At 34.9% G+C, this 26,049-nt stretch overlaps 4 protein-coding genes and 1 non-coding gene across 11 annotated transcripts; 1 reads left to right on the top strand and 4 right to left on the bottom strand.

Moving 5' to 3' along the window:
- Nucleotides 1–1,841: 1,841 nt before the first annotated feature.
- MED32 (mediator of RNA polymerase II transcription subunit-like protein) lies at nucleotides 1,842–4,135 on the bottom strand. Of its 3 annotated transcripts, none has more exons than XM_022292813.2 (2): nucleotides 3,914–4,135; nucleotides 1,842–2,468 (listed from the first exon to the last, which is right to left on the bottom strand). In XM_022292813.2, the coding sequence occupies exon 2, from the start codon at nucleotides 2,456–2,458 to the stop codon at nucleotides 2,015–2,017; it is 444 nt and encodes a 147-aa protein (XP_022148505.1). In that variant the 5' UTR covers nucleotides 2,459–2,468; nucleotides 3,914–4,135; the 3' UTR covers nucleotides 1,842–2,014. The 3 variants fall into 3 exon arrangements, with proteins under 3 accessions (XP_022148505.1, XP_022148506.1, XP_087977264.1); XM_022292814.2 differs by having other exon boundaries at nucleotides 3,938–4,135; XM_088121138.1 differs by lacking the exon at nucleotides 3,914–4,135 and adding an exon at nucleotides 3,523–3,881.
- Nucleotides 4,136–5,169: 1,034 nt separating this feature from the next.
- Nucleotides 5,170–9,310, top strand: CLPP6 (CLP protease proteolytic subunit 6). Of its 2 annotated transcripts, XM_022292950.2 has the most exons (9): nucleotides 5,173–5,366; nucleotides 5,461–5,522; nucleotides 5,815–5,884; nucleotides 6,137–6,338; nucleotides 6,447–6,512; nucleotides 7,413–7,553; nucleotides 7,956–8,009; nucleotides 8,684–8,776; nucleotides 8,982–9,310. In XM_022292950.2, exons 1-9 carry the CDS (start codon nucleotides 5,281–5,283, stop codon nucleotides 9,027–9,029), a joined length of 822 nt encoding a protein of 273 aa, XP_022148642.1. In that variant the 5' UTR covers nucleotides 5,173–5,280; the 3' UTR covers nucleotides 9,030–9,310. The 2 variants fall into 2 exon arrangements, with proteins under 2 accessions (XP_087977263.1, XP_022148642.1); XM_088121137.1 differs by lacking the exon at nucleotides 7,413–7,553 and having other exon boundaries at nucleotides 5,170–5,366.
- A 1,039-nt stretch (nucleotides 9,311–10,349) lies between these two features.
- Nucleotides 10,350–11,467, bottom strand: LOC111017261 (BURP domain protein USPL1-like). The gene is made up of 2 exons (XM_022292963.2): nucleotides 11,332–11,467; nucleotides 10,350–11,242 (listed from the first exon to the last, which is right to left on the bottom strand). Exons 1-2 carry the CDS (start codon nucleotides 11,389–11,391, stop codon nucleotides 10,466–10,468), a joined length of 837 nt encoding a protein of 278 aa, XP_022148655.1. The 5' UTR covers nucleotides 11,392–11,467; the 3' UTR covers nucleotides 10,350–10,465.
- Nucleotides 11,468–13,782: 2,315 nt separating this feature from the next.
- On the bottom strand, nucleotides 13,783–13,861 carry TRNAR-ACG (transfer RNA arginine (anticodon ACG)). Its single transcript has one exon. It is a non-coding gene; the product is annotated as a tRNA-Arg (tRNA).
- A 6,226-nt stretch (nucleotides 13,862–20,087) lies between these two features.
- On the bottom strand, nucleotides 20,088–25,888 carry LOC111017139 (BURP domain protein USPL1). 4 transcript variants are annotated; one of them, XM_088120362.1, is made up of 5 exons: nucleotides 25,624–25,888; nucleotides 25,398–25,496; nucleotides 24,506–24,628; nucleotides 21,392–21,471; nucleotides 20,088–21,147 (listed from the first exon to the last, which is right to left on the bottom strand). In XM_088120362.1, exons 2-5 carry the CDS (start codon nucleotides 25,445–25,447, stop codon nucleotides 20,273–20,275), a joined length of 1,128 nt encoding a protein of 375 aa, XP_087976488.1. In that variant the 5' UTR covers nucleotides 25,448–25,496; nucleotides 25,624–25,888; the 3' UTR covers nucleotides 20,088–20,272. The 4 variants fall into 4 exon arrangements, with proteins under 4 accessions (XP_087976488.1, XP_022148511.1, XP_087976489.1 ...); XM_022292819.2 differs by lacking the exons at nucleotides 25,398–25,496; nucleotides 25,624–25,888 and adding an exon at nucleotides 24,995–25,173 and having other exon boundaries at nucleotides 20,088–21,115; XM_088120363.1 differs by lacking the exons at nucleotides 25,398–25,496; nucleotides 25,624–25,888 and adding an exon at nucleotides 25,009–25,173 and having other exon boundaries at nucleotides 20,088–21,115.
- Nucleotides 25,889–26,049: the final 161 nt, after the last annotated feature.

The raw sequence follows: 26,049 nt of genomic DNA, 5'->3' as shown, positions 1-26,049 counted from the left end.
CGCCCTGTGGAACCAACCACTCCTTACGCACGTTATTTTCTAATTTCTCTCTACCGTTACCGAGTCAGCGGGACCGTTAAGCCACATCTTTTAGTGAAAATTCTGGGTCGTTAATAAATCACTATAAATATAATTTTAAAAGGAAAAAGAATCTTCCTAAATTTTAATTCCTATTAAATCATGGAACAATTTTTATTTTTCAGGTCTAATAATTAACAAAGGTAATGGCATTAAATAATTAACCAATTCCAATTTAGTCTTTGAATTTTGTTTATAATGATTTTAAAAGTTTCAATTTTGTCTCTATGACTTTATCAAATTTCACAAAACGTCTCTATATTATAAGTCGTTACTATATTGAACCGGTGACGTTAGCCTTTACTTTGTTTTATATTTTGCCAATTGTGAAAATTGAATATATTAAGTTTAGGATTAGGGTAAAGCAAGAGAGAAAATCATTTGGTTACGAAATTGAAATTTTTAAAACTTTAAATATTATTTTGATTCCTATACTTTTAATTTTGGTTCTTTTTAGTCAATATACTTTTGAGTCTCTATTTTAAATTTGTTAACACAAATTATATACACAATGAAACTCCTTGATACAAAGGTATGACTATATTTCAAAAATCATTGAATGTCGTATCGTATTGATATTCGAATAAAAAAATAAGAAAAAAATATCACTTAAAATACAAGGACCAAAACCAACGATTTGAAAGTATAAAAATAAAAATATACAAATGTTGAAAATATACCGACTTAAATAGACATTTTGGAAGTATAAGAATACAATAAACAAAAGCTAAAAATACATTAACCAAAATAGTATTAAACTTTTTTAAATTATTAGAATCCAAGTGGAATTGTGCATAAACTAAGAAAATAAATCAACACTTTTAAAATTATATAATACAATGAAGACCAAATGTGTATTAGATTTTAATAAAACGAGGCAAGTCTTTTTTTTCTAAGGATAATATTCCCTGAATCAAAGTAATTTTTCACATCATTAGATTTACTGTTGTGCTTCTCCATTTTTATCTTAAAATTAAACGAATCACTTTAATAGGAAATAATTTATTCCGATTTTTTTGCTCAGACAATAAATTAAATAACTTCTAGGAATCTGTCGGAAAAAAAGAAAAATCTAGAACTCCCCTTTATTTTTTTATTTATTTTTTGGAGCAATAAATTATTTACATTCTCAAATTTGAAAGACATACATATTTTACGAACGAGAAATTACCAACCCAAGATTTCAAATGCCCCAAATCCTCGAGTAAAAACTGGTTATGGAAAAAAAAGAATCTCACGTTATATATCATACATCCCTTGTACCATTGAGAAGATGAGAAGAGGAGAGGGATATGATCACAACAGAGCAAACCTGTAAAAAAAAAAAATTGTATCGGTTTATGGGACAACATGAGTAATCCCACAGACGAACTATTTGACCCAACTAAACTTTGTTGCAAGAGAAACCCCTCAAGTAAGTAACCACCAAGCTTGAACTCATTCCTCCAACCCTTTTAACCTTTTTTTCATTGACCCACATTATCCGAGTTCTATGAGAAACCAATGTTATGGCTTGAATTTGGCATATATAAAAAATAGAAAGAGAATGACCGGTAAAGAAACACAGGTTAGATTTTACAACACTAATGAATCCACAAACTTATGATAACTTTCATCGTTTAACATATTCTCAATGTTTCGAGCAACGACGATCAATGAAATTTCAGCTAGTCCTATAATATATTGTGGGAGAAGAGAAGAAATATATATATTAGAGACTATTTCACTTGCACCCAACCCTTAACAAAAACAACTCAAACAAGTACAAGAACGTGAAAGTATATTAGTTAACTATAGATACAGGAGAAATGGTTTCCATTTCTTCCATTCAATCAAGGTTTGAAGACAATTATTTTGCACAGCAAATGCCCCACCCCGTGAGTCATTTTTCATGCAAAACAGAATACTTGTTCCATTTGCCTTATAAGATAGGTACCTATTGGGCTGCATCCTCGGTAAATCTAGCATCAAAAGGGGCAGAAGGGTGAGAATGTGCTGAAGCAGAAGCAGCAGCTCCTGAGCCCTGCTGCAGTTCAATCACAAGCCATCTCACAGCTTTGCTCATCTGTTCCAGCCGAACGGCACTGATCGGTGGAAGACCGGTGGCAGCGGCAGGCTGCCCAGACTTGCCAGTCAGTGAACCAGTGGCCTCATCCACCAGGCACTCTGATCCTATCCTCTGCTTCACGGACTCCACAAACTCCTCTGCTTGGTCACAGGCAACCCTGAATAGCTCCCATTTCTGTTTAAAATTCTCAAGAGCGGCATCTGTTGCTGCTGTCTTCTGAGCCCCAGAGCTTTCGTTGGCTTCAAGAACATTGGCTGCCCCAGCAACAAACTCCTGGTACGCGTTATTTAAAGAGTCCACTAAGCTGTCCATATCAAAATACCTATATATATAACAGCCAAAAAGGTGAGCGTTTAGAGTCTAAGAGAAATGTTAAAATGCATGGGAATGCAGGTTGTGTAATATTCTACTTTAAGCTTTAAACTTCACAAAAGAACGTATTTTAGTCCTTGTCCCTACCTTTTTTGTTTAACAAAACACAAAAACAAGCATGTCTTTTTGTTCATTAATTTCAATAGATGATGTCAGTAATAGATAAGTGTTTGAAGTCACACATGATGTATCAAGTATTGGTTTCGAAATATGAAAAATGAGGATAAAAGTAGCTTTTCTATGCAAAGTTTAAGATTTGAAACAGAACATTTGAAAGTTGCAAACAAAAACAGAACATTTGAAGGTTTTGGACCAAAAGAATAAATGTAGGAAAGTTTAGAGACAAGAATAAGAGTTAAAACCTATAAAATGTAGGAAGTTTCCAAAAAAGATAATAGAGAACTGAATCAAAATTATTTATGTAGAGGACATCACCTAGTAAACTAAGATGGTATCTCGAAAAGAAGACATAAAACACTGATTATGAAGACGAATGGAAAAATAACAAGTTCCCATAAAATCATCGTCCATAGTACTAAGAGAGACAAACAGAGGACAGTATAAGCTGTCAAAGCAAAGTTAATAAACTTAACTATCGATTCAAACCATGGTGGCCATCTACCTAGGATTTAATATACTATCAACTAAATGTAGTAGGGTCAATAGATTGACCCGTGAATAATCGAGGTGCGCGGCTCATAAATATCAAAAAAATATAAAAATAAAAAATAATAATAAACTTAACTACCAAACAGCCCGGGGGGAAATTCACCGGACCACTGTGCTTTCTAAGATGATTTCTAGTACCAAAATATACAAAGATCCAATGAAACAAAACTTGAAAGAGAATTAAATAATGCAGAACATAAAAAATGATTCATAATTAAAAAAACTTTGAACCCAAGAAAATGGAAGATTAACTATACAACAGCATATTGCACAATGCAAGTGGCCAAAAAAAAAAAAGGAAAGAAAGAAGGCTTCTGTCAATGAATGGTAGAAACCTGTTCAAACTTCAGAAAGATACTGAACATAGTTCTGGTTGGCATCTACCCAAAGAGGGTTCGGGCTATCTTTTCTGATTGGTTCAGTAGAGAAATTAAAATCATAATGCTGGGGATATGATGGGTGAGTGGCGGATGAAGGGGATAAAATTATGCCAGAAAAATAGAAGAACAAAACCAGAATCAACAAAAATGGAAGGAAAAACAAAAAGAGGGGCGGAAATTGAAAAAGACTCCAGCAGGAGGAGGAAAGATTGGCAGTGAAAGCGATCAAATTCTCTCAATTCAGGCCACATAAGTTAAAGAAACAAAATCGAAAACCCTCTCAGGTTCCTCCCTCTTCGGGTTGGGTAGGATTTTTAACAGAGAGATAAACAAAAGATGATAATACCGAAAGAGAAGGGGGCGAGCAAACCGCAGATCTTGTGCTGCGAACTGCTGGTGCTGTGAAGAGAGCAGAAGAGAGTGCCGGGTTCAGAGAAAACTGCAAATCTTCTATCGATCTGCCTCTCACCTGTTAGGGAGGGTTTATCGAGCGAGGCTATCGGCGAGAAGGATTTGAGAGAGATCCATGTTCGAGCGCTAGTAGTTTTATTTTCTCGTTTATGAAATTCAACTTCGAATTTTGGAAACTTCTCATAACTAAATTAAAATAATAATAATAATAATAATAATAAATTAACTAAAAGAAAACTAATCTTCTTCTTTTATTTATTTATTTTATGAGTACAATTCAAATTACTTACTAGCTACTCAACATTCATGTGTAATTGAAATATAATTTGTTTTTTCATAGAGAATAAGAATTTGAACTCAAAGTAGAAGATTATTACTAGCTACGTTTGAGGTTGACAATTGAAATATAATTTTAACATATATTACTTATCTATTTTATTTTTTATTAATGAATTCTGATTAAACTCAATAATAGTCTCTTTTTTTTTTTCTTGCAATACAACGACAAAAGAAACAAAAAAAAGTGGTTTCTATTAGTTTCTGGTGAATATCCCAATAACAAAATTTAATTAAATCATTAGAACTACAGCCAAACCAAAATTTAATTTAAAATCTTTATATCTTTAAACAAAGAAGAACAAATTCAAACTTTAACCTATGACCTAGTAGACAAATTAAGGATGACTTGAATTATACTTGAGCAGTAGGTGTAAAAGTACCTAAAATTTTGATGATATAATTGAGTAAAAACGTGGTCTAAAACAATAATAAGAAAACAAAATTGTGCTAAAACTTAATAATAGAATATCAGATGTAATAAATATTTCGTAAAAAAATTTAATTACAATAACGGAATATATAGAACTGTCTTAATCTAATCACTTAATTTAGGATTCGCAACTAACCACGAATCTTTAAACAAAAATTAAAAACTTAATCCACTTAGAACATTAGTTCCATCGTTTATTCAAATTCAGGGTCCAATTTGATTAAATCAAAAGTTTATGATTAAAATTATCTCACTAATAAACGAAAATTGACCTTATTATTATTATTAAATTTGTAGTAAAAAAAATTGGGCCGAGAAAGGTGGGCTTCTGGGCCTATTGGAAGTATTGCTGGGTTGGGCCTTTGGGCCATGGGCAAATTGGTAAAAGCAATTCCCATGGGGGACTGGGACTCTGGGAAGATCACGCCAGTAAAATTATTCTGATATTTTTCGTCTGTCTCCTTCTTCGTTTTCGTTTCACAGTGAAACTTCTGCTCCAGAACACAGCGCCCTCCTCACAAGCTTCGCTGGAAATGGCAGCTTCTGCCTTCACTGCATCTCTCACCTTCTCCGTGTCCTCGAACAATAGAACTTCATCTATCCCTCCACTTTCTCGCAGGTATTGCTTTCTTATGTTCCTCAATTATTTGCGCAATCCCCTCCCATTTTACTCTAAAATTTTCATTTCTCTAATTTTGGGGTCTTTTACTTAGAAATTCGCAGAGGTCGGTAGTGTCTACCCTGCCGAGGCCCTATGGCGACTCTTCAACTATTGGTAAACTGTTTTTGCGCCAATCATGTTTCTGATTTTGTACATGCTGACATGAATGCCCTAATTCTGTAGAGGACTTCATGTTAAGATTAGATAACTTGTTCTTACTTTCGAATACCGATTTCCGTGTTGCATATCGGTGACAGTGCTCTGATAATTTTTTGAAACTAGTGAATTTCTGTTGTACCTGCTGCATTTATTGATATATTCGATATATATGATCGAAATGGCACCTATGTGGATGCACTGCACAATATAATTGACTATATGCGGATTTTTTTTTTCCTTTTTGAAGGATTATCTAGTAAATCAATCAGAGCTCCTCTAAGCCTCGACGATAAAGATTTTCTTCACGCCAGTACAAGGTTTGCACCGTTTAGCATTTACCTAATGTTCCTTTTTCGGCATTATCTTATTTGCAATTTAACTCGTATTGCATTTCTTTATGATTTTGATGGAATATATATTGTAAATCATGTCTATGCAATACCATCTTTATGTGAAGTATTCCTGTATATTTTGTCTTTATTTCCCGAAACTGGATATTCTGCCTTCTGATTTTATTCTGTTGACATAATGAAATAATTAATCTGATGAACACTATCTCTTTTATACAGTTATAGACCTATTGAAGCCAAAAAAGGTAATCCACCAATTATGCCTGCAGTGATGACACCGGGAGGGCCTTTGGACCTCTCGTCTGTGTTATTTAGGAATCGTATCATATTTATTGGCCAACCTGTCAACTCCATTGTGGCACAGCGAGTCATATCACAGCTTGTGACTCTAGCAACCATTGATGAGGATGCAGATATCCTGGTATGCGAAAAAGAAAAACAAGCCTTTTTTCCCCTTCTCAGTCTGTTAACTATAGATCTTGATTATTTATTTTTAATTTGTTTGTAAACCTAGTTTTGACCTTATCAGGTATATCTCAATTGCCCCGGTGGAAGTACATACTCAGTATTAGCAATTTATGATTGTATGTCTTGGGTAAGATTTGAAAGCTATCTCTCTCTCTCTCCCTCACTGCCTTTTTATGTTTGGTTGGTTCTTTGAAGCCTCAGTATTATATTTTATATTTACTTCCATATCCACTTTTTCAGTTATTTATTTTGATATCAAGGGTGTTTCTGACACTTCTATAAGCTCACAAAATCAACGAACTGTTATGGGTAGCAATATCTGCTATGCTATGCTTCATATTTTAGCTTGCACAAGATAATAGTAATAATAATTAGCTAAAGAAGATATGATAGCCCCTTGATAAGGAGAACTAGAACCTGCAACTTTCAAGCTAAAAGAAACAAGTTATTGAGAATTAAATGGAACAATTAGCGTGTTTGCTCTCATAGTGATATGTTATCTGTAATTTGGCTCATTTTGGAATGTCTTTGGTGTTTGCATGAATTGGCATGTCAATTTTTTGGGAAATTTTGAAGTGTGTAAATGATACTGGTAAAATTTTCTTTCTTGTGGGGCAATATAAAGAAATTATGGAACATTCTCATTTGTTTATGAAATTTCCAATTGTGGAACCTACCTTGTTTTTGCGGGTGGGTGGTTCATTTATCATTTTCTGGGGCTCATTGTGTTTGTGTATTGAAAGATTTGAGTCAACAGTTATATTCATCAGAATACTTTTCTGAATCTGACAAGCCCTCGGTACCATGTCTTATCTTGTGTGATAATCTTCCTGCATGTAAATGGGGATTTGACTTGAACCTTTGATTCTATTTTCTTCATCGAATGATTGTGCCTTATTATAATTTGGTATGCTGCTTAGAGCATCCAGCCATCACCTCCTATTAATCTATCCATATTTTGAATATGAAGGAAAAGGATAGTTTTCTTTGAGCTATAAGAATTAAGAGATAAGATTTGTGTTCTCAGATAAAGCCTAAGGTCGGCACAGTGTGCTTTGGAGTTGCTGCAAGCCAAGGGGCTCTTCTCCTTGCAGGTGGAGAAAAGGGAATGCGCTATGCTATGCCGAATTCTCGAATTATGATTCATCAGCCACAGAGTGGATGTGGGGTATGGCTAAAGTTTTATTACATTCTTAGTTCATCTTAAAAAACATGAATATGGGAGGAAAAGGGATGGAAAAGAATATATGTTACCTTAGAATGATATAGCAAAAATGGTCAGGTGGGGGTCTTGATTTGTGCTGTTCCCTTTGGCTCCTTCGTTGTTTTGCCCTAATGACTAATACTTAAGACCGCTTGAACTATTGTGTTATATACAATACAATATTCCCCAGATCGTTTGCTGCTTTTAAGTTTAAGCAAATAATATGCTCTTTGTTTAGGTTTGAACTGGTCCAATACATGTAATAATAGGGCTTCCTCCTACTTTTCGCTTTGTGACAAGTGAGAACCAGATCATTATCGAGTAACCAACCTTCAGTGATAATATGATTCTTTCGGATGAGTGCAGGGTCACGTGGAAGATGTTAGACGGCAAGTCAATGAAGCAGTTCAATCACGCCATGTCAGTCTCTCTTTCTTATCTTGGAAGTGAACACTGACCATACATTTTGCCTTTGCTTTGGATAATACTAGGAAAAAATGTGCCTATTGTTCATTATGTTCTTGCTAGTCTCGACCAATAACTAAAGCAAAATTTTTTTAGAACTTTGAGACAGAGAAATGGCTTTACCATGTATGTAGTTTCTGACTGACTGCAAACAGAAGATTTCTGCCTGGTGACATTCTGACCTGAATCACTATTGTGCAAGTAGGTGGTGAACCAGTTTAGATCGTCATTAATTGGTTTAACTGCTAATGCCACAATATTGATAGACATATCTGGCCTGTCTTTTGGGAATAATATGGCAATTGCAACTGCAGACATCTTGAGCATCCTTAGAATACGGATTCAAGCTATAGCAAACAAGACAACTCGTTGTAGATCGAAATATAATTCATAAAATTAGTAAGGATTATTTTGTTTATATTTTAGGATATTTTGGAAGGGTAAAATCATTGCCTACAAAAGTCAATCTTGAAGTTGCAGCCCTTGTTGTATGCATATGTTTGTATCATTTAAAACTACTTGCTTTGCTGTGTTTTCTAGTTTCCTTCCATTGTAATACACTTTGCGCTGTGTCTATTTTGTATCAAGCAATTTATCATTCCAATCGTTCCCTTGATTTATTGGTGCAGAAAGTTGACAAGATGTTCTCTGCATTTACCGGACAACCTCTTGAGAAAGTACAACAATACACCGAAAGAGATCGATTTTTGTCTGTTTCTGAGGTAACAGTGTCTAGTGGCGGATTGAAATTCAAAAAATTATTTGCAACCCATCTCTGTGTAGTTTTTTTTTTTTAAAAAAAAACCTCCACCTCCAGGTTAGAAAATAGGCTACTTGACTAAAATTCTGTGAACGACTGAAAAAAAGTATAGGAAACATAATATTAGAACTCCAGAAAACTTATTTTGCCTTCTCTCGCACTTGCAGGCTCTGGAATTTGGGCTCATCGACGGTGTGCTCGAGACAGAATACTGAACACGGATTTGGTGAAGACCGATCATTCATCAGCCATATATGCAAATTACAATGATTTGATTATGCAGAGTGTGACTTTCAAATGGGGAAATCCATTCATCTGCCAAATCATCTAAACCAAGCTTTGATACAGAACATCCAAAATTTGAATCAAAATTTACAGCGCTGCATCGTGTCATTGGTAACCTTTCAAATTCTTCGAATTAACGCACACGAGCTAGTACATGAAAACGCAGTGCTATGATTCTTAATCTTTGCAGCTGAATCAACATTTTATCTCATTCTTGTCAAAATTCCTCATCTTGAAACTGTCCTCTTTGGACTGCCACCTCGCCCAGGGCTTGAGCATTAAGAATTGATCCTGAAAGCATGTTAAAAAATATATATACTGAAAGCATGTTCGAAAGCTGTTCTAAAATTTAATATCATTTCTGAAAAAAAAAAAAACTGTTTTGACGTGCGTAATACCTTTAATTTTTATTAATCATCTTATTGTTTAATATTCTATTATAAAAAAAATGAAAGAATTCATTCTAAAAAACACTACTTTTGCATCAAAATTCATCCGAAACAGTACATTTTATAGACGTGATTTTGCATTAGATTTCAACATTTTGAAGTCCCACGCTATAAACTCTTTCTTTTGTTTGTTTCTTTTAGCATGACATGTGGGGTGGAGATCAAATTTATGACCATGACTTTTTAGTATCTACCTAAACCAGGTGATTTGTGCTCAAATTAGTCCAACATTATAAGCTTTATCAGGTCGTCAAATGATCTAGACCAGTATTGTCATGTGGATTTAAGAAATCTTACCATTGGAAGAAGGTTTATATTTTTCTCTTTCCCAACTACATAGCAGTCAAAAACAAAAAAACAAAAATATTTGGGTTCAAAATGACAACTTCCAATTTTCTTTAAAAATATGGTTAGGAAATTTTCCTTGAAAATTGAATCTAAATCCACGTACAAGAACATGGAGAACATTGCCCAATCAAAATTGAGTTCAAGATATATATGATTATTCTAGTGATATGTTACACTTCTATTACGGTTTTATTAGAAAATGAGAAGATATATTGTTGTTTTGTCATATTTAGTCTCGATTGTATTTGACACTATCATCCCCCAAATCAAACCGAGTCATATGAGCTACGTCGTTGAGATAAGTTTGCAATTTTTACGGTATTATATACTCTTTATATTGCTATTTGGACTAAATTATCATGTATGGCAACACATAGTTTGAGGTCACATATCGTAAGCCTATAACCATATTGCTCAATCAATTAGGGTTACTCCACGCTAACCATTTCTAAATAACCGTAATTTATCCATATATTTAGATCCAACTTAGAAACAAGTCAAGTTGCAAACACAAACTTCACATCATTTCAATATCACAAACCTCTCAAAAACATACCACTCCTATTGTCTTAATTATTGGAGTCAGGAATCAAAATTAAATTATCTGCAGGGTAGAAATGACAAACGGATGAGGCACCTGGCTCAACACCAAGCACTCTAAACACGATGTGATCACGATCCCACTCAGAAGTATCCAAGTGGCAAATAGCCAGAGCCTTAACTCTGTCGCGATTTGCACCCTCAAGAACAACCTCGTACAACATGTTGTCACTCATTTGACTGTGACAATAAAACACCAAATAAGGATATGGCATGGTATGGCAAGACAGTATTTTTGGTGCCCAAATTTTGTTGGGCTCCTCCAATATGGTGTAGTTTTGCAGCTCGGTTTTGAAGCTCCTAGGGTACCTAGTGGCCATGCCCCTCACTCGGGTCTCCAACCCGAAAACGCCACGTGTCGAATCGAACAAGGACTCGAAAGAGGAAGCACAGAATTTGGTCTCTCCTCTCATTGGCTCAAGCTCACACTGTGTGAGAGTGTACTCCATAGCCTTGGCCTGGGGAGAGCCTTTGGGGATGGAGAAGAATTCAAGAAGATAAGAGAGATTTGCCACTGAAAAAGGGATGGAATCAGCCATTTCTTTGGTAAGAAGTTTGGGAATTTGGGAATGGTTTTTGATTGGGAAGAAGATGGACATCGTTTTTCCAAGTTTTAGATCGTTTGGAGTGAAGAAAACATAGAGAGAAGGATCTAATTTGCTCGTTATCTGAATTTCGACATGTCGTTTGGACGATCCAACCATCTCTTTATCAACTTCTTGTATCATCATGGCATTAGAGTCCTTCTGCAGAAAGGAAAAAAAAAAAAAAAGAATTAATGTTTTTAGATGAAATGAAATTGGGGAAGTTTACATTATGGATTCAGAAAGCTTACCACAAAAACAAGAAGGAAGTAAAAAATGAGGGTCAAATTACAATAAGTACCCTCTGCCATTTTCTTCTAATTTGTTTTGGGAGAAATTCTAATTGGGTGTTTCATCAAGAAGATCATGAACTAATCTATTTATATTTGGAACTCATTGTGCAAATGATTATATATATATCTATATATATATAGGATAATGCTTTAGGAGGTGGATTCTTTATTTGAGTAAGATTTGTTGAATTTCTTAATCAAGTAATTAAGTGATTTAAAAGGATGTCAACTGTATTTAGAAGTCATATTACCTTATTGAAAAGGAACTTGATAAAAAAATAATTAAGAGATTGAGGAAAAATGTATATAAAAATAAAATTAAATAATTCTCATAATGAAGAAAAGGGACATTTATATATGTTATGTGGAAAATTATGCATTTTTAATAAAATAAAATAAATGGGTGGATTCTTAACCTTATCTTCAAGCCTAATGAAATGATTGAAATCTAAAGAAATTCTTCGACCTTTTGACACGATAGTTATTTATTTATTTTTGACATAAAAATAGTTGAGCAGTTTGAGCTTTAAAGTAAACGCTCCTTCTTTTATTTAAAAAAAACATATATATTTAAATGCTATTCTTATTGTTGTATTTTAGATTTTATTTTATGTATTTTCAAAAGGTTTATTTTAGTCCTATAGTTTCAACTTTGTTTATTTTAGTTCAGGTATGTATTTTTAAAAAATAGACCATATTTTGGTTCCTACCTATAAAATTTTAATACAAATACAAATTTATTGCTACATTTCAAGAATATAAATTTAATGCTATATTTCAAGAATAACAAGAAATTTAATCAGTAAATTGTTATACTAAAATTTTAGTAGCAATAAATAATATGAAAATGAAAATAAATGAACAAAAAAAAAAGTGACAAAAACAAACATTTTAAAAGAAAGTATATGGACTCGAATGAATTAAAGTTAAAAATACATGGACTAAAAGAGAGTTTTTTAAACTTGAAAAGGTTCATTTTGTCTATGAAACCAATGATACTATTAATCATAATCAAGCAAGTAATGAGGTACACGTTGATGTATTATACCAAGCTAATTGAGTCCACGTAAATATAAAAATAATGGTATGGTGATAACATAATTTTAGCTTAACTGATTAAAATACCTATTTTCAACTTGAGTTCGAATCTCTATCATCTGTATTAAAATAATAAAGAATAAGGGTGGTGGTGTCAAATTAGTTTGGACTGTGCTTCATAGTGCTTCCCATGGTATGGTGGAGTTGGTCAACCCTCACTATGATTTATTTCAAAATGGGCAAAGAAACTTTTTAGCACTTTTTTCTCTTAAGCGAAAAAAGGCCAAAAAAAAAAGTGATAGGAAAATCAAGAAGGGCATCAAATAATTAAATATCGTTGTTTTTAATTTATAAACATTTATTGATTAGGTTAATGAACAAGAGATATACATATGATGAGTTTCTAAAAATAATTTCTTAAGAAATTAACATCAATGAATGACATATTTTTTATGAAAAGTTTGGGACTAAAACAAAACATTTCAAAGCTCAAAAGCCAAAAATAGAATTGACTTAAAGTTTAAGAGAGCAAATCTCCCTTAGTATAAATCTATGTCAGAGTAAAGAAATAAATGAGCAATATAATTATCTATTTTTTGCTTCCGTCTTAGATTCAAAGGAGTACTATGTAATAGGATTTAAAATATTTATTAAATTAATTGGCAATGTGAGGAATAACTCATGTCTTTTTAATATGAGATCCTTAACAAGATTTCTCGCCAATTTGACCTTCTAAATTTTCATGATCGAAAAATTATATATATAAAGTTAGAATTAAAAAATATTTGCTGGAAAACTTATTTTTAGGGAGGATTTTGAGTATAAGCCCTTTTTTGGGGACCCACAAACATTGAAAGATTAACTTGGATGAATGAAAATTATATATATACATTCACTTGTGATTTCACTAAGGTAGTCAAGATGGACAATCATTTGATAAATGTAGTAGTAAATGTGAAAAGCTTAATCCCCTTGTCATAGAGAAGCTATCAAATCTCTTTTAACATGAAGAATTTTCAAGATCATTGTGAAAGGGGTTCTGGAGATTGACACTCGGGAGAGTCTTAGTTGTTTGTTTTGACGTGATCTTAAAGGGAATGAGTTCAAATCATAGTGGCCACCTACTTAAGATTTAATATATCCTACGAGTTACCTTGTCAACCAAATGTAGTAGGATCACGACACACCAGAATGGTAGTAGTCAAACAACATATGCATAAGGTATAGTTTCCACACTGACTTTTCCCGCAATATCACAAAAGTTTTAACGAAGAAAACAACTGCGTGGAAACAAGATCGCTTTGGGTCCGCTATCCCGATCATGATTTTCCTACCCCCAGAGGGAAAAGTCCTTCCCTTTTTGGCCGGTTGTGGGCGAGGAGGGATTCGAACCCCCGACACCGTGGTTCGTAGCCACGTGCTCTAATCCTCTGAGCTACAGGCCCCACCCCGTCTCCACTGGATCTGTTCCCGGGGGTACCCTAAAAAAAGGAACCTTTCCTCTCCCCAGCCATTTGCCATTTCGGGTTAAGAAGATGTGAAAGCGCCTCTCTCTCTATAAGAACGGTGCGTTCCAAGGTGTGAAGTGAGAGAGAAAAGTGGGAGAGAAGGGGTTTCATAATTGGGGTTTTGAATAAGACGACCTTTTCATTTTTCTTGCTTAATATTAATTATCAATAGGTAGCCATATATATAGGCCATACAACAGTAATGAGAAATTAGTTAAACAAATGAGAAAAAGAAGGAGTAGAAACAACCTTAGTAAAAATGTCACCAAGTTGAAGATCCGAACGCACAGGGAGCAGTTTAATCAACCCAGCTGATACTTTGTCTCGTACGAAATGGCAATCCAACTCAATATGTTTGGTCCTCTCATGAAACATAGGATTAGTGGCAATGTGAATGGCAGCCTCATTGTCACAAAACAAAAGAGCTGGGGAAGAAGAAGAAACCTGGAAGTCCCTCAGCAGAGGACCGAGAGACGGTTTCTGTTTCTTGGCCTTCCATGATACAAGGTAGTCACCTAAGAAAATACAGAAACCAGTAGTGGACTTACGGGAATCTAAGCATGAAGCCCAATCGGCGTCCGAAAAAGCTCGAAGCTGAAAGGAGGAAGAACACTTCAACATAATGCCTTGACCCGGCGAAGCCTTGAGATACCGAAGTAAATAATGAACTGCATCAAGATGAGACTGACGAGGTTGAGACACAAATTGACTGAGTTTGTGTACTGCAAAGGTGATATCCGGCCTTGAAACCGTAAGGTAGAGAAGTCTACCAATGAGACGCCTATAGACAGTAGCATCTGGCAATAAAGAACCAGCAGTAGCACTCAACTTAACATGAGGATCCATGGGCAAAACAGAGGGTTTGCAAGCTAAAAAACCAGTGTCTTCAAGTAATTGTAAAGTATATTTCCGTTGGGACAAGAAAATTCCAGCAGAGGACCTTACTAACTCCAAGCCCAAAAAATATCTCAAATGGCCTAAGTCTTTCAACTTAAAAACAATATGTAGATGAGTCTTTAAAGCATCAATAACAGAAGAAGATGCACCGGTTATGATGATGTCATCTACATAGACCAAAAGAGCGACAAAGGAAGAACCACTGCCCCGAACAAATAACGAATAATCAGATTTAGCTTGTTTGAAACCCATAAGCAATAAGGTATGAGAAAACTTATCAAACCACTGCCTCGAAGCCTGTTTAAGCCTATAAATCGATTTGTGAAGGCGACATACCAGACGCTCGCCCTTAGTTGCTGTGACAGTATGCTTATATCCTAATGGGAGATCCATATACACCTCTTCGAAAAGATCACCATTAAGAAAAGCGTTATTCACATCAAGTTGGACTAAAGGCCAATTTAAAGAGAAAGCGATAGTAAGTAACACCTTGATAGTAACAAGTTTTGCAACAGGTGAAAAGGTCTCTATATAATCGATACCTTCTTGTTGGGTATAACCTTTAGCAACCAACCGGGCCTTATATCTTTCAATAGTTCCATCAGACCGGTGTTTAATTTTGTAGACCCACTTACATCCAATAGAGTGTTGTCTGGATGGTAAAGGAACAACAGCCCATGTTTGATTGGCTTCCATGGCTTGTAATTCCTCATGCATAGCAGTACGCCAATGAGCAAATGGGACAGCTTGGTGATAAAATTGAGGTTCAAAGTCAGTAGAAATATTCAGAATAAATTGTCCATAGGAAGGAGACAATTTCTCATAAGATAAAAACTTCTGTAAAGGATATCGAGTCTTGATATCTGGTAAGACTGTGGAATGAAGAAGACTACAATGATAGTCTTTAAGATAGGTGGGTGGCCGCGAAACACGTTGAGACTTGCGAATAGGGGCAATAGCAGATGAAGAAACAATAACATCATTGACAGTTGAGGTATCAGTAGGAGTAACAAAGGTTGTAAGACTCTCATCCACAACAGAATCAGTATGAACTACATCTGGGACAAATTCATCCATAAAAACATGTGAAGCAGAAACTGGCTGCTGTGAAACAATATTTTGATCAACATTAGTAGTGGGGCTCGAAGAATCTGTAAGAGAAATAGCAGGTATACCAGAAAAATCAAAAGCCTTTGGTAAAACACAATCTGGAAATGGATCAACAGAATCATCCTTTAATGGAATTGAACTGAAAGGAAACATATCTTCATGAAAGATAACGTCCCATGAAACAAAAAACCTCTTGTTTTCAATATCAAATAATCGATACCCCTTAACACCTGGTGGATATCCAACAAAAACAGACGGAATGGCCCTTGGATGAAACTTGGACCGATGAGATGGAATGGTTGATGCAAAACATAAACAGCCAAAAGTACGCAGCATAGAATAATCAGCTTCTTTGCCATATAACCGAGAAAACGGTGTGTGCCAATCAATAATGGAAGAAGGAGTGCGATTGATCAAATAACAAGCAGTTAGAATGCAATCCCCCCAGAACGTAATAGGCATATGTGACTGAAAATACAATGATCGAGCAACATTAAGTAAATGTTGGTGTTTCCGTTCTACAACTGAATTCTGCTCAGGTCTTTCGACACATGAATATTGGTGAAGAACACCCTTTGAAAGAAAAAAATCAGTGAATGATAATTCTGGAGCATTATCAGATCTGAACTGCTTTATAGTTTTCTCAAATTGTGTTTCAACATACTTGAAAAATTGAGGAATTATTCTTAAGCATCAGATTTTTGGCGCATCATGAAAACCCATGTAAATCGAGAATAATCATCCACAAGGGTAAGAAAATACCGATAGCCATTATAAGTAGGAGACCGATATGGACCCCATGTATCACAATGCAGAAGATTAAAAGAACTCTCAGCAAGTTTATTATGAGACACAAAAGACAATCGACGTTGTTTGGCCAAAGGACATACAAGACAAGGATCGTGAGAAGACATACATGAATCCAAATGTAAAACATCTTTTAAAACTCTAAGATGTTTAGAGGAAGGGTGTCCAAGACGTTGATGCCAAATACGATGATTAGGCAAGTGGGCAGTACATACAGTTTTGGTGATAGGAGTCGATGCAGCAGAAAATAAGTAGAGACCTTGCCAAGAACTACCCTTGCCAATCGTCCTCAAAGAGTACTTGTCCTGAATGAAACAAGAATCACCAAAAAAATTAACCAGTAGAGAAGAATCTCTTGTTAAGGCACTGACTGAAACCAGGTTAAACCGAAATTGGGGAACAAATAAGACATTCTGTAGAATAATCTGATCAGTCAACTGTACATCTCCAATAAACTCAACAGAAACTCGAGAATGATCAGGCAAAGATACATGAACTTCAGATACTGGTTTCATACTAGAAAATAATTCTCGAGAATAACATACGTGAGTGGAAGCCCCAGAATCAATAACCCACTGATGTAGAGAACTGCCATGAATATTCAGAGAATGAAAACAAGTACCTGCAACATGGGATGTACCAGACTCAGACTCTGAACCAGTCTTGACTTTGGCAAGATGAGACTGAAGAATTGCTAATAATCCCTGACATTGATCAGCATTGATATGTGATAAAGAATCCGGAATAGCAGCCGTATTCTTAGAAGTAGCATCAGCAGATTTGGCTGGAGCAGGTGATGGATGTGTACCTCGAGCATTGGAATTGCGGTATCCCGGAGGATACCCGTGGAGTTTATAGCAACGATCCACAGTGTGGCCTAAAAGGCCGCAATGAGTACACATCGATTTTTCTTTTCGCTTGCCCTGATTTGACAGAGAACGATTCGAAGAAGTCGACGAATTTGACAAATTCGAGGAATTCGAATTCTGAGTGCCGCAGACGATGAAGGCTGTAGACGAAGCAGAAGAATTAGCAAGAGAGATCTGCGAAATAGCTCTTTGCTGAACTTCTTGAGCAATTAAAGCAAAGGCACAATTGATCGTCGGAGGAGGTTACATAAGGAGTAGCTGAGCACGAATTTGGCTGAAAGAATCGTTCAAGCCCATGAGGAAACACATCACGTACTCAGTCTGAAAATATTCAACAAGAGACTTGACACCTCCACAAGTGCAGCGACCGCAAGAACAATTAGGACGATATGCAGCAAGTTCAGTCCATAATGTCTTCAATTTCGTAAAATAGGCACTTACAGATAACTGATCTTGAACTAATGTAGATAAATCACGGCGGAGCTGAAAATTCGAGGTCGATTTTGTCGTTGAAATCGTTCTTGTAGATCTAACCAAATTTCTCTTGCAGAATCGGCGAACAAGACACTAGCCGATATCTCTTTCGAAAGAGAGTTCAAGATCCATGCAATGACGACGTTGTTGCAAATGATCCAAGAATTGAGATGTTCATCATCGGGACGTGGAATTGATCCATCAACGACGCCGAATTTGTTTTTCACAGTTAGGGCTATCTTCATCGATCTGCTCCAGGTAGTGTAATTTTCATCATTAAGCAAATCTGAAACTAGAACAAGGCTAGTGCTGTCAGAATGATGAAGAAAGTAAGGATTGATATATTGTTCAAGGGATGTTTGAACAAAAGATGGAGAAGAAAGATTCGCTTGTAGGATTGACGAAGTCCTCTTCAGCCATGGTAGAAGCAAGATGGCGAGAAAATCAAGAAAATTTCTTGAAAAAGTAACCGCCAGACTCTCAGAAAAAAAAAAGTAAAAAAATCCTCTGATACCATATTACGTTTGAGAGTAACTTAAAGATCTTGCTTAATATTAATTATCAACAGGTAGCCATATATATACGCCATACAACAGTAATGAGAAATTAGTTACTTTAACTAATATCTAACTAAGTAACTACTCCTAATAGAATCGGTACGAATGAAGAACTTTTATTAATTGAATTGAGAAATTAACTATCCAGCATAACTCTTCAAATATGGAAATAAAAGACTGGAGTAAGTTGGAGAGAATATTATCTTTGCTTTGGTGGCAAATTCAAGACGTCGTGTGAGTTTTGAATTTATTAGTTACAGATTCAATGGTGTCTAGAAAGTGAAATTTAATGGATAACACCATTATAGTAAAGGTCAATGAGAGAGGGGAGGTCACAAGTGTTTATACTGCAAATTTATTTTTAGACGAACTTAAAAAGTTTGATTATTAGGTTTAATTTAGGTCAGAAGATGTTTATAAAGCGATAAGAATGGAAAGATCAAGTGAACGAAATTAAAAAAAAAAGAGAGATTTTGTAGAAGCAGACAAAATATGACAATTAGGTTTTTTTTTTGGTGTTGTTTTTTCTTTTTTCAGAATAGATGTCGTGTGACTTATGTTAATGGATCCCTATAACCGGAACTCGTTGCTTAGACTGAGTAATACTATGCAAGGCTCGAGGACACAAAATCTTATAGTAGGTAATAACACAAAGTCTCATGTCCTTGTCGCACCGATAAGTCGCCTAAACTCAAAGACCTAAATAGTATGTTACTCTCTTCTATCACAAGTTAAGCCAATAAATACAAGAGCATCACTTAGTAATCGTTAAATATGGATTCAGTATCAATAGTTGTAATGTACAATAATCATATTCCTTTCTGACCTCTTCGTGCTGAAATCAACGCAATCTCGAAAGGGATCGGTCTAGCATTTCGACTCAACTTGCATCAAATTATTCTTGAATTCGACTCCCAAATTGCAACCAAGGTGATTTCAGGAGAGATTGAAGATAATAGTGAGGATGGGACTTGGATTCATGATATCCAAACTGTCTCTTCTTTTGGTGAAGTTTCCTTCGTGCACGTCGTAGTATTCTAATTCGTGTATTCACATGTAGCCCCAGGACTAAGTGATTTAATGGAATTCGTTTATCTCAAAAAGAAAGAAAAAAAAACGTATACAATTATAAATTACTGTATATAATTAGTACTTGTCTAGTAATGTTTCCATTTTTTGTTCCTTGTTTTCAGTTTTATTAAGAAATCTAAACATTTTACGACTACTTATGTTTCTTGTTTTCATTTATCTAAATAAAAATCTTGTTTTCATCATTTTGAATCAATGGGGTTGGGAGTTATGCAATTCTATTTTTTTTTTATTAAAAATTAGAAAACATAAATAAGAAAGGGAAACATTACTAAACGGACCCTTCACCAAGGTTGGTTATTTTCTCGAGGGATATAAATCAATGTGTATATAAAAGCAAATAATTATCAATCTACACACCAAAATAATTCGCAGAGAGCTAAGAATTTACTTCAGCCAAACTTCACTTGTAGATAATATAAGGAGAAGTCTTCAACTAATAACACACTATAAAAAACTAACAAACCACCTAAAATCAAGCCAGGAAGTATAACACAAATACAAAATTAGTAAATCAATCAACCACTAAAGTAAATAATATAATGTAGGATTAGGCAGCCAGCCAAACTAAACTATCTGTAGAGACAAAATGGCAAACATGAGAAGCTCCTGGTTTAGTTTTCAGAACTTCAAATGAGGCATGATCTTTGTCCCACTGAGAGGTATCCATGTGGCAAATGGCACTTGCTTTCACTCTATCTCCATTCTCAGCCCCTAGTAAAATCTCAAACACTCTGTTTTTGCTCTCTTGACAATGGCAGTAAAAAATAGCATAAGGGTAAGGCATGCCATGGCATGCCACCATTTTTGCAGCCACTGTTTCTTTGGGTTCTTCCAAAATTGTGTAGTTTTGAAGGAGGATAGTGGAGTTGGAGAGACGAGTGGAGGTCAAAACTTTCAATTGGGTATCGGCTCCCAACATTTTTCTGGTAAAATCCAGCATTGATTCTAAAGAAGTGGCACAGAATTTGGTCTCTCCTTTGATGGATTCAAGCTCACACTGTGTAAGAGTATATTCAACAGCTTTGGCTTGGGGAGAGTCTTTTGGGAAAGAGAATAGAGATAGAAGGTATTCAAGTTGTGATGATGCGAAAGGAATTGAATCAGCTTCTTCTCTAGGCAGTAGTTTTGGGGTTTCAGATGGGCTTGAGTATGGAAAGTAAATTGGCATTTTTTTCCCATCTTTCAAATCACTTAAGGTGAAGAAAACATATAATAAAGGATCCAACTGTTCCATGTGAGATGATGCATGAGCATGCACATGATTATTTCTCATCCTCTGGTGGCCATCATCAACTTCCTTAATACGAGTGTTTGTTTCATCATTAATTTTCGGATTTAGAAACTTGTCATAGCCATCATTTAATGTCCTAGCAGTACTTTGTTGTGCAACCTGCAATAGAATTGAAAAGAAAATAACAAGTCCTAAAGCTTTGTCAGAGCTTGATCCAGAAAGAAAGAAGAGGTAAGAACTTTTTTTTTCCTTTTGTAATCAAGTTCTTCATTTGTTTGATTGCCCTTCCACAAGAAAATCAAATAAGTTTCAGAAGTACTAAAAGAAATAGACTTGAGATTTGAAATTAAAGAAACAACCCTCTACCAAATTGTAGTAAGGATTGAAAATTTTTATTCTAAGCATGAACTTGATTATCAATTCATAAAACCTTACCATTATAATGAGTAAACCAAGGAGGATGAGGGAACAAGAAGTAACTTGAAGACGCAAAGCCATCTTTCTCTGGTGATGATCTGAAAGAAAGGAGAGTTTGGGAGTTGAGGATATCAGTAAAGCTTTCGGTGATAATAACAATGAGAAACACACGATTAAAGTGCAATGCTAGAAAATAGTAGTTTTATGTCAAGTAATATATAATTAGTTTTGACATAACTGAATAGGTAGTTTTTTTTATTAAATATAGCATATGATGCAATAGGCAAAAAAAACCTATTTGAAACCTGTTAGGAATAAGTCAATGAGATAGCTTCTTCAATTTGTTTAAAGTTTGTTCTGGGGCCAAGTGAAAGGTTTGATTGTGAAAATTTTCTCTTTATTTTTTCCCCAAAAAACTTTCAGGTGTCAATAATTGAAGCTATGTTCTCTCAGTAGTGGAAATCTTGCTTCAATTTGATGAATTATTAGTAAAGCATGACAGAATCAAACCTAAATATAATTTGAAGTGCTTATTCTATTTTACGGCTAAATTTCCAAGTATATATTTTGATCTAGTTTCCAAAATTTAACAATAAAAATTTATTAAAATCGTTGTTGTAATTAATTTTTTTAATGAACTATTTACCAAAAAATCTAACAAAGAACATACTTTTTATTCATTTATTTTAATAGTATTTGAAGCCACATGTTATGGGTTAACTTTTAAAATTTGAAATGAAATTAGATTTTTGTAATGAAAAATTACTAAAATATTTTATTTTTAATCTAAAATTTAGAGAGTAAAATAAAATACTTAAAATTCGAGGGACTAAAAAATATTTGAAATTTATAAAACTAAAATGAAATATGTATGAATATTCAACGACCAAGATACAAACATCAACTATATGAACATATATGAAAGGATTTGTACAATCATTTCTAACATATACATACATATATATTCTTTCGTTATTCATCTTCTTTTTTTTTCTTGACTTATGAAAAAAATGTATGAATAATAAATCTATGCAAATACTAAAATAAGAATTTTTTTCTCATTTATTTACCAGGATATAGAGTATTCCAAATCACAAAGTCTTGATGGTCTTCATCCTCTATTCATTTTCTCATTTTTAGTAGGAAAATCCTATATATGAAATCCACTCAGTAGATTCTTTTGAAAACTTTCTTGTGCATGTATTATGATTTTCAGCAAAGTTAAGATTCACTATGTGGAAATTGAGGGCAAAGTTGAACTTAAAATAGGCAAAGAGGTGAACTGGCATTTATTAGAGCTAAATGAAGAATGAAGAGAATAATAAAGTAAAGTCTTAAACAATTCAGCAACAGAAAAAACGGCAACCTATGGTTTTTGCCACATTGACATGGAATAACTTCTATTATACGATGACAAAACTTTGCTAATAGTACCAAAGGCTTGAAGACCTAACCAAGGACTCCAAAGATCATTTGCTTCATGAGAGCAAAGAAAACTTGACATGAAAGTGGATTACCCTTGAGGAGTGACCCTCGTGGTAATTAAGAGTTTAGAATGTTAGAAACGGATTACTAGGAAAACCCTATACATGAAATCCACACAGTAGATTCTTTTGAAACCTTTGTTGCGCATGTCTTATGATTTCCAGCAAATTTCTCTTATTAGTAAGATTAAAAGTTGTGGATTTTGAGGGAAAAGTTGAACTTAAAATAGGGAAAGAGGTGAACTGGCGTTTACTTGAGCTAAAAAAAGAATGAAGAGAAGAATAAAGGAAATTGTTAAACAATTCAACAACAAAAGATGTTAACGGAGAAAACGGCAACCTATGGGTTTTGCCATATTGACATGAGGAACAAAAGTAAAATCATGGAAGAACTCTTATTACACGAAGACAAAACTTTGTTAATAATACTGAATGAAGACCTAACCAAGGACTCCAAAGATAATTTGCTTGATGAGAGCAAAGAAAACTTGGTGTGGTATGGTAATGACTTGAGATGAAAGTGGAATACCCTTGAGGAGCGTCCCTTTTGGTAATTAAGAGTTTGGAATGTTAGAAGATACCTCTAAAATTTAAGCCAGGTGAAAATGTTATTAAGCTAAAATTTGTGTTCTCTCCTAGACCTAACCTTGAGGTGAGTGATGCCTTCTCGGGAATTAATAGAAGTGGATTATGAGTATAATGTAAGAAGTGGGACCTTCGTGGTACCCCAATTATTAAAAGAAGAGAGATGAAGGTGGATTGATGAGCTTGATAGACAGGTGACAAGAGAGTAGACTCCAATAAATAAGGCCTCCTCCGAGAGTTGAAAAGAGGCAATTTATCTAAACCAAACTATAGATAGACTCCATGGTTGATCTGAGATGCTGAGTTGGTTATTACTCCTTAACCCATGTACTAACTACCATCATTGACAATTATTGCCGTTACATTCTAGGAGCTTGACTTTGACTACTGGGAGATGATAAAAGGCGTTGAAGAACATGGGTCTGTGCTTGAAACTGATTGCTTTAAGGCAAGTGATTGAGATTCATTCTATGAAAGATAAAATTTTGGTCTTTTTCCAAGAGTATTAGCTTGTTTTTGGCTACCAAACAAGACTTGGGGGTATGCTTTGGGATTTTGTTGAGAATACCTGAATTTCCAAAATCTTGAATCAAGTTTGGTTGATGGCGTTCGGGTTTGAAAGTTTTTTTCTGCTGAAGTAGATAATTTTAACTGTTAAACTTTACTATCAATGAGTGATTAAGGGCCAGGGATGGAAAGGAGGCTGTATTTATCAACGTATCTTGGTTTGTATATTTTCTAGAACAAACTATATGTAATAATACAAAAGATTAGAGGTGCTTTGTACACATTTTCTATTCAACTACTCATAAAACGGCAATGAGAACACACTTTTATATATATGCTTGGCTAAATATGGATTAAGAAAAACCTAGAAAGAGATGAAAGTAACTCAGAGCGCCCACATAGCCAAACAAATATAGTGAAGATTAAGATAAAAAGTCGAATGATAAGCTATTTGCTCTAACAATGTGGTTATATATATAGTTGATGTACATAACTTAAATATGGACTGCATAGAAGAGGCCAAATGATTCGAAGCTGGAACATAGAAATTATTTACCTCTTCCTTTGAACGTTGTGAGATTGTATCGCGGTATGATAGCTTTTCGTTTCTCTAACGACAACTCCGATCTTGTGGTCTTTCCTCCTCGGTGCCTTGAGATGGCCGTCTCCTGTTCTCCTCCTGCCAATGGAAAATCCCTCTTTCAGCTCAAGCTTTACTATAGTGGGAAATCCAACATGTAAGGCTCTTGATAAAGAAAAAGTGACTTCTTAATAAAGAGGGAAGGAAAAAAAAAAGAAAAAAAGGAAGTGGGGTTGGCCTTCCCATTGCTTTGAACGTTTCAAAGTGATAATGTGCATAAGTTATACCTAGTTTTCACATCCACAGCCAACCCAATAGAATAAAAAAGTTGTAACAACCCATTGCGGAATTTAATCGAACAGATGGTGTGTGTGAGTAGAAGAATAAGCACAATAAGTTGAGGGGGGTCAAATTTCATTAAGCAATAAAAAAAAAAGGGTTAGAAAGTTCCAGCTCATGAATTACGTGCTTCACTCAACTAAAGGGGTGTCACATCGATCCATAAACAGTAGTCAACGACTGTAAAAAGGAAGAAGAATTTCCGCCCAAAATCTGTGGCTGCATTATGATGTTGAAGTTCTCTGCGTAATTGACTTTTGTATGCCCTGCTTTAATTTATCCCGATCGAAATGGGATCCCACCCCAAATTGATCATAATCACGTAAACATAATATACCCCTTTTGATTGATTGCTGGCCACTATTACAAAAGTGATCTCCATTATCAAAAGAAGAAAGCACATTACCAACCGAACCAGCCACACAAAAACCCAGTCCCCTGTTTGACGTTTCGCCAACCAACCCATATAAAAATTTCAACAATCGAATTCAAACAACACAGCTAGAAAAGTGTCAGAAGTTGCACTCACTTGGGCTTGAAATTAGCGTCAACGCCTTCTAATTGATTATGTTTCTTCATAGTGGAGGAAATGGAGTTGACCTTTTTGGCAGGGGATCTGAAGGCCGACCTTTATGTGCGTCCAAAGCCCACAGAAACAATTTACGAGTCAAAATAGAACAGTTCATTCATCCCAATGCATGGAAGAAAAGTAAAAGCAAAGCTATTTTATTCATGATTCCCAAGAACCCACTTACAATTTACACTTTGGATGTCGCCCGGTCGACTTTTTGCCGCTAGAATAGGGATTAGACGTTGAGATATGGACAATGTGGTGCGCATTTTCAACCCAGAAGGCTCCGCATCAATGATCAAACCATCTTCAAAAGGAGCCACCACAGCACTGACCCACTCTCCTCGGTCGGCTCTACAATCAAGGTTGGCGATTCTCTACATCGTACCGGTTGAAAATCCTAAGGGGTTCTCCGTTTTCAAAACGCGGATAGGATTTTAAGTTCTACGGTACTTTTTCCTTACTCCTGCTTTATTCTCTCCCCTGAAATGCATTTATTTTTTTAATTAAATATATTAAATAAATAAAGAAATTAATTAATAAGTAAATCAATTTAATTAAAATTACATGTAATATTTTTTTTCTAGTTTCTTTTCTAAACGATCCGAGA

This window comes from Momordica charantia, assembly GCF_013281855.1.
Source record: "Momordica charantia cultivar OHB3-1 chromosome 2 unlocalized genomic scaffold, Mcharantia_2.0 BLBB01000002.1, whole genome shotgun sequence".
Lineage (NCBI taxonomy): Eukaryota > Viridiplantae > Streptophyta > Magnoliopsida > Cucurbitales > Cucurbitaceae > Momordica > Momordica charantia.
The sequence above is the reverse complement of the archived record's forward strand: the minus strand, read 5'-3'. Positions and strand labels throughout refer to the sequence as shown.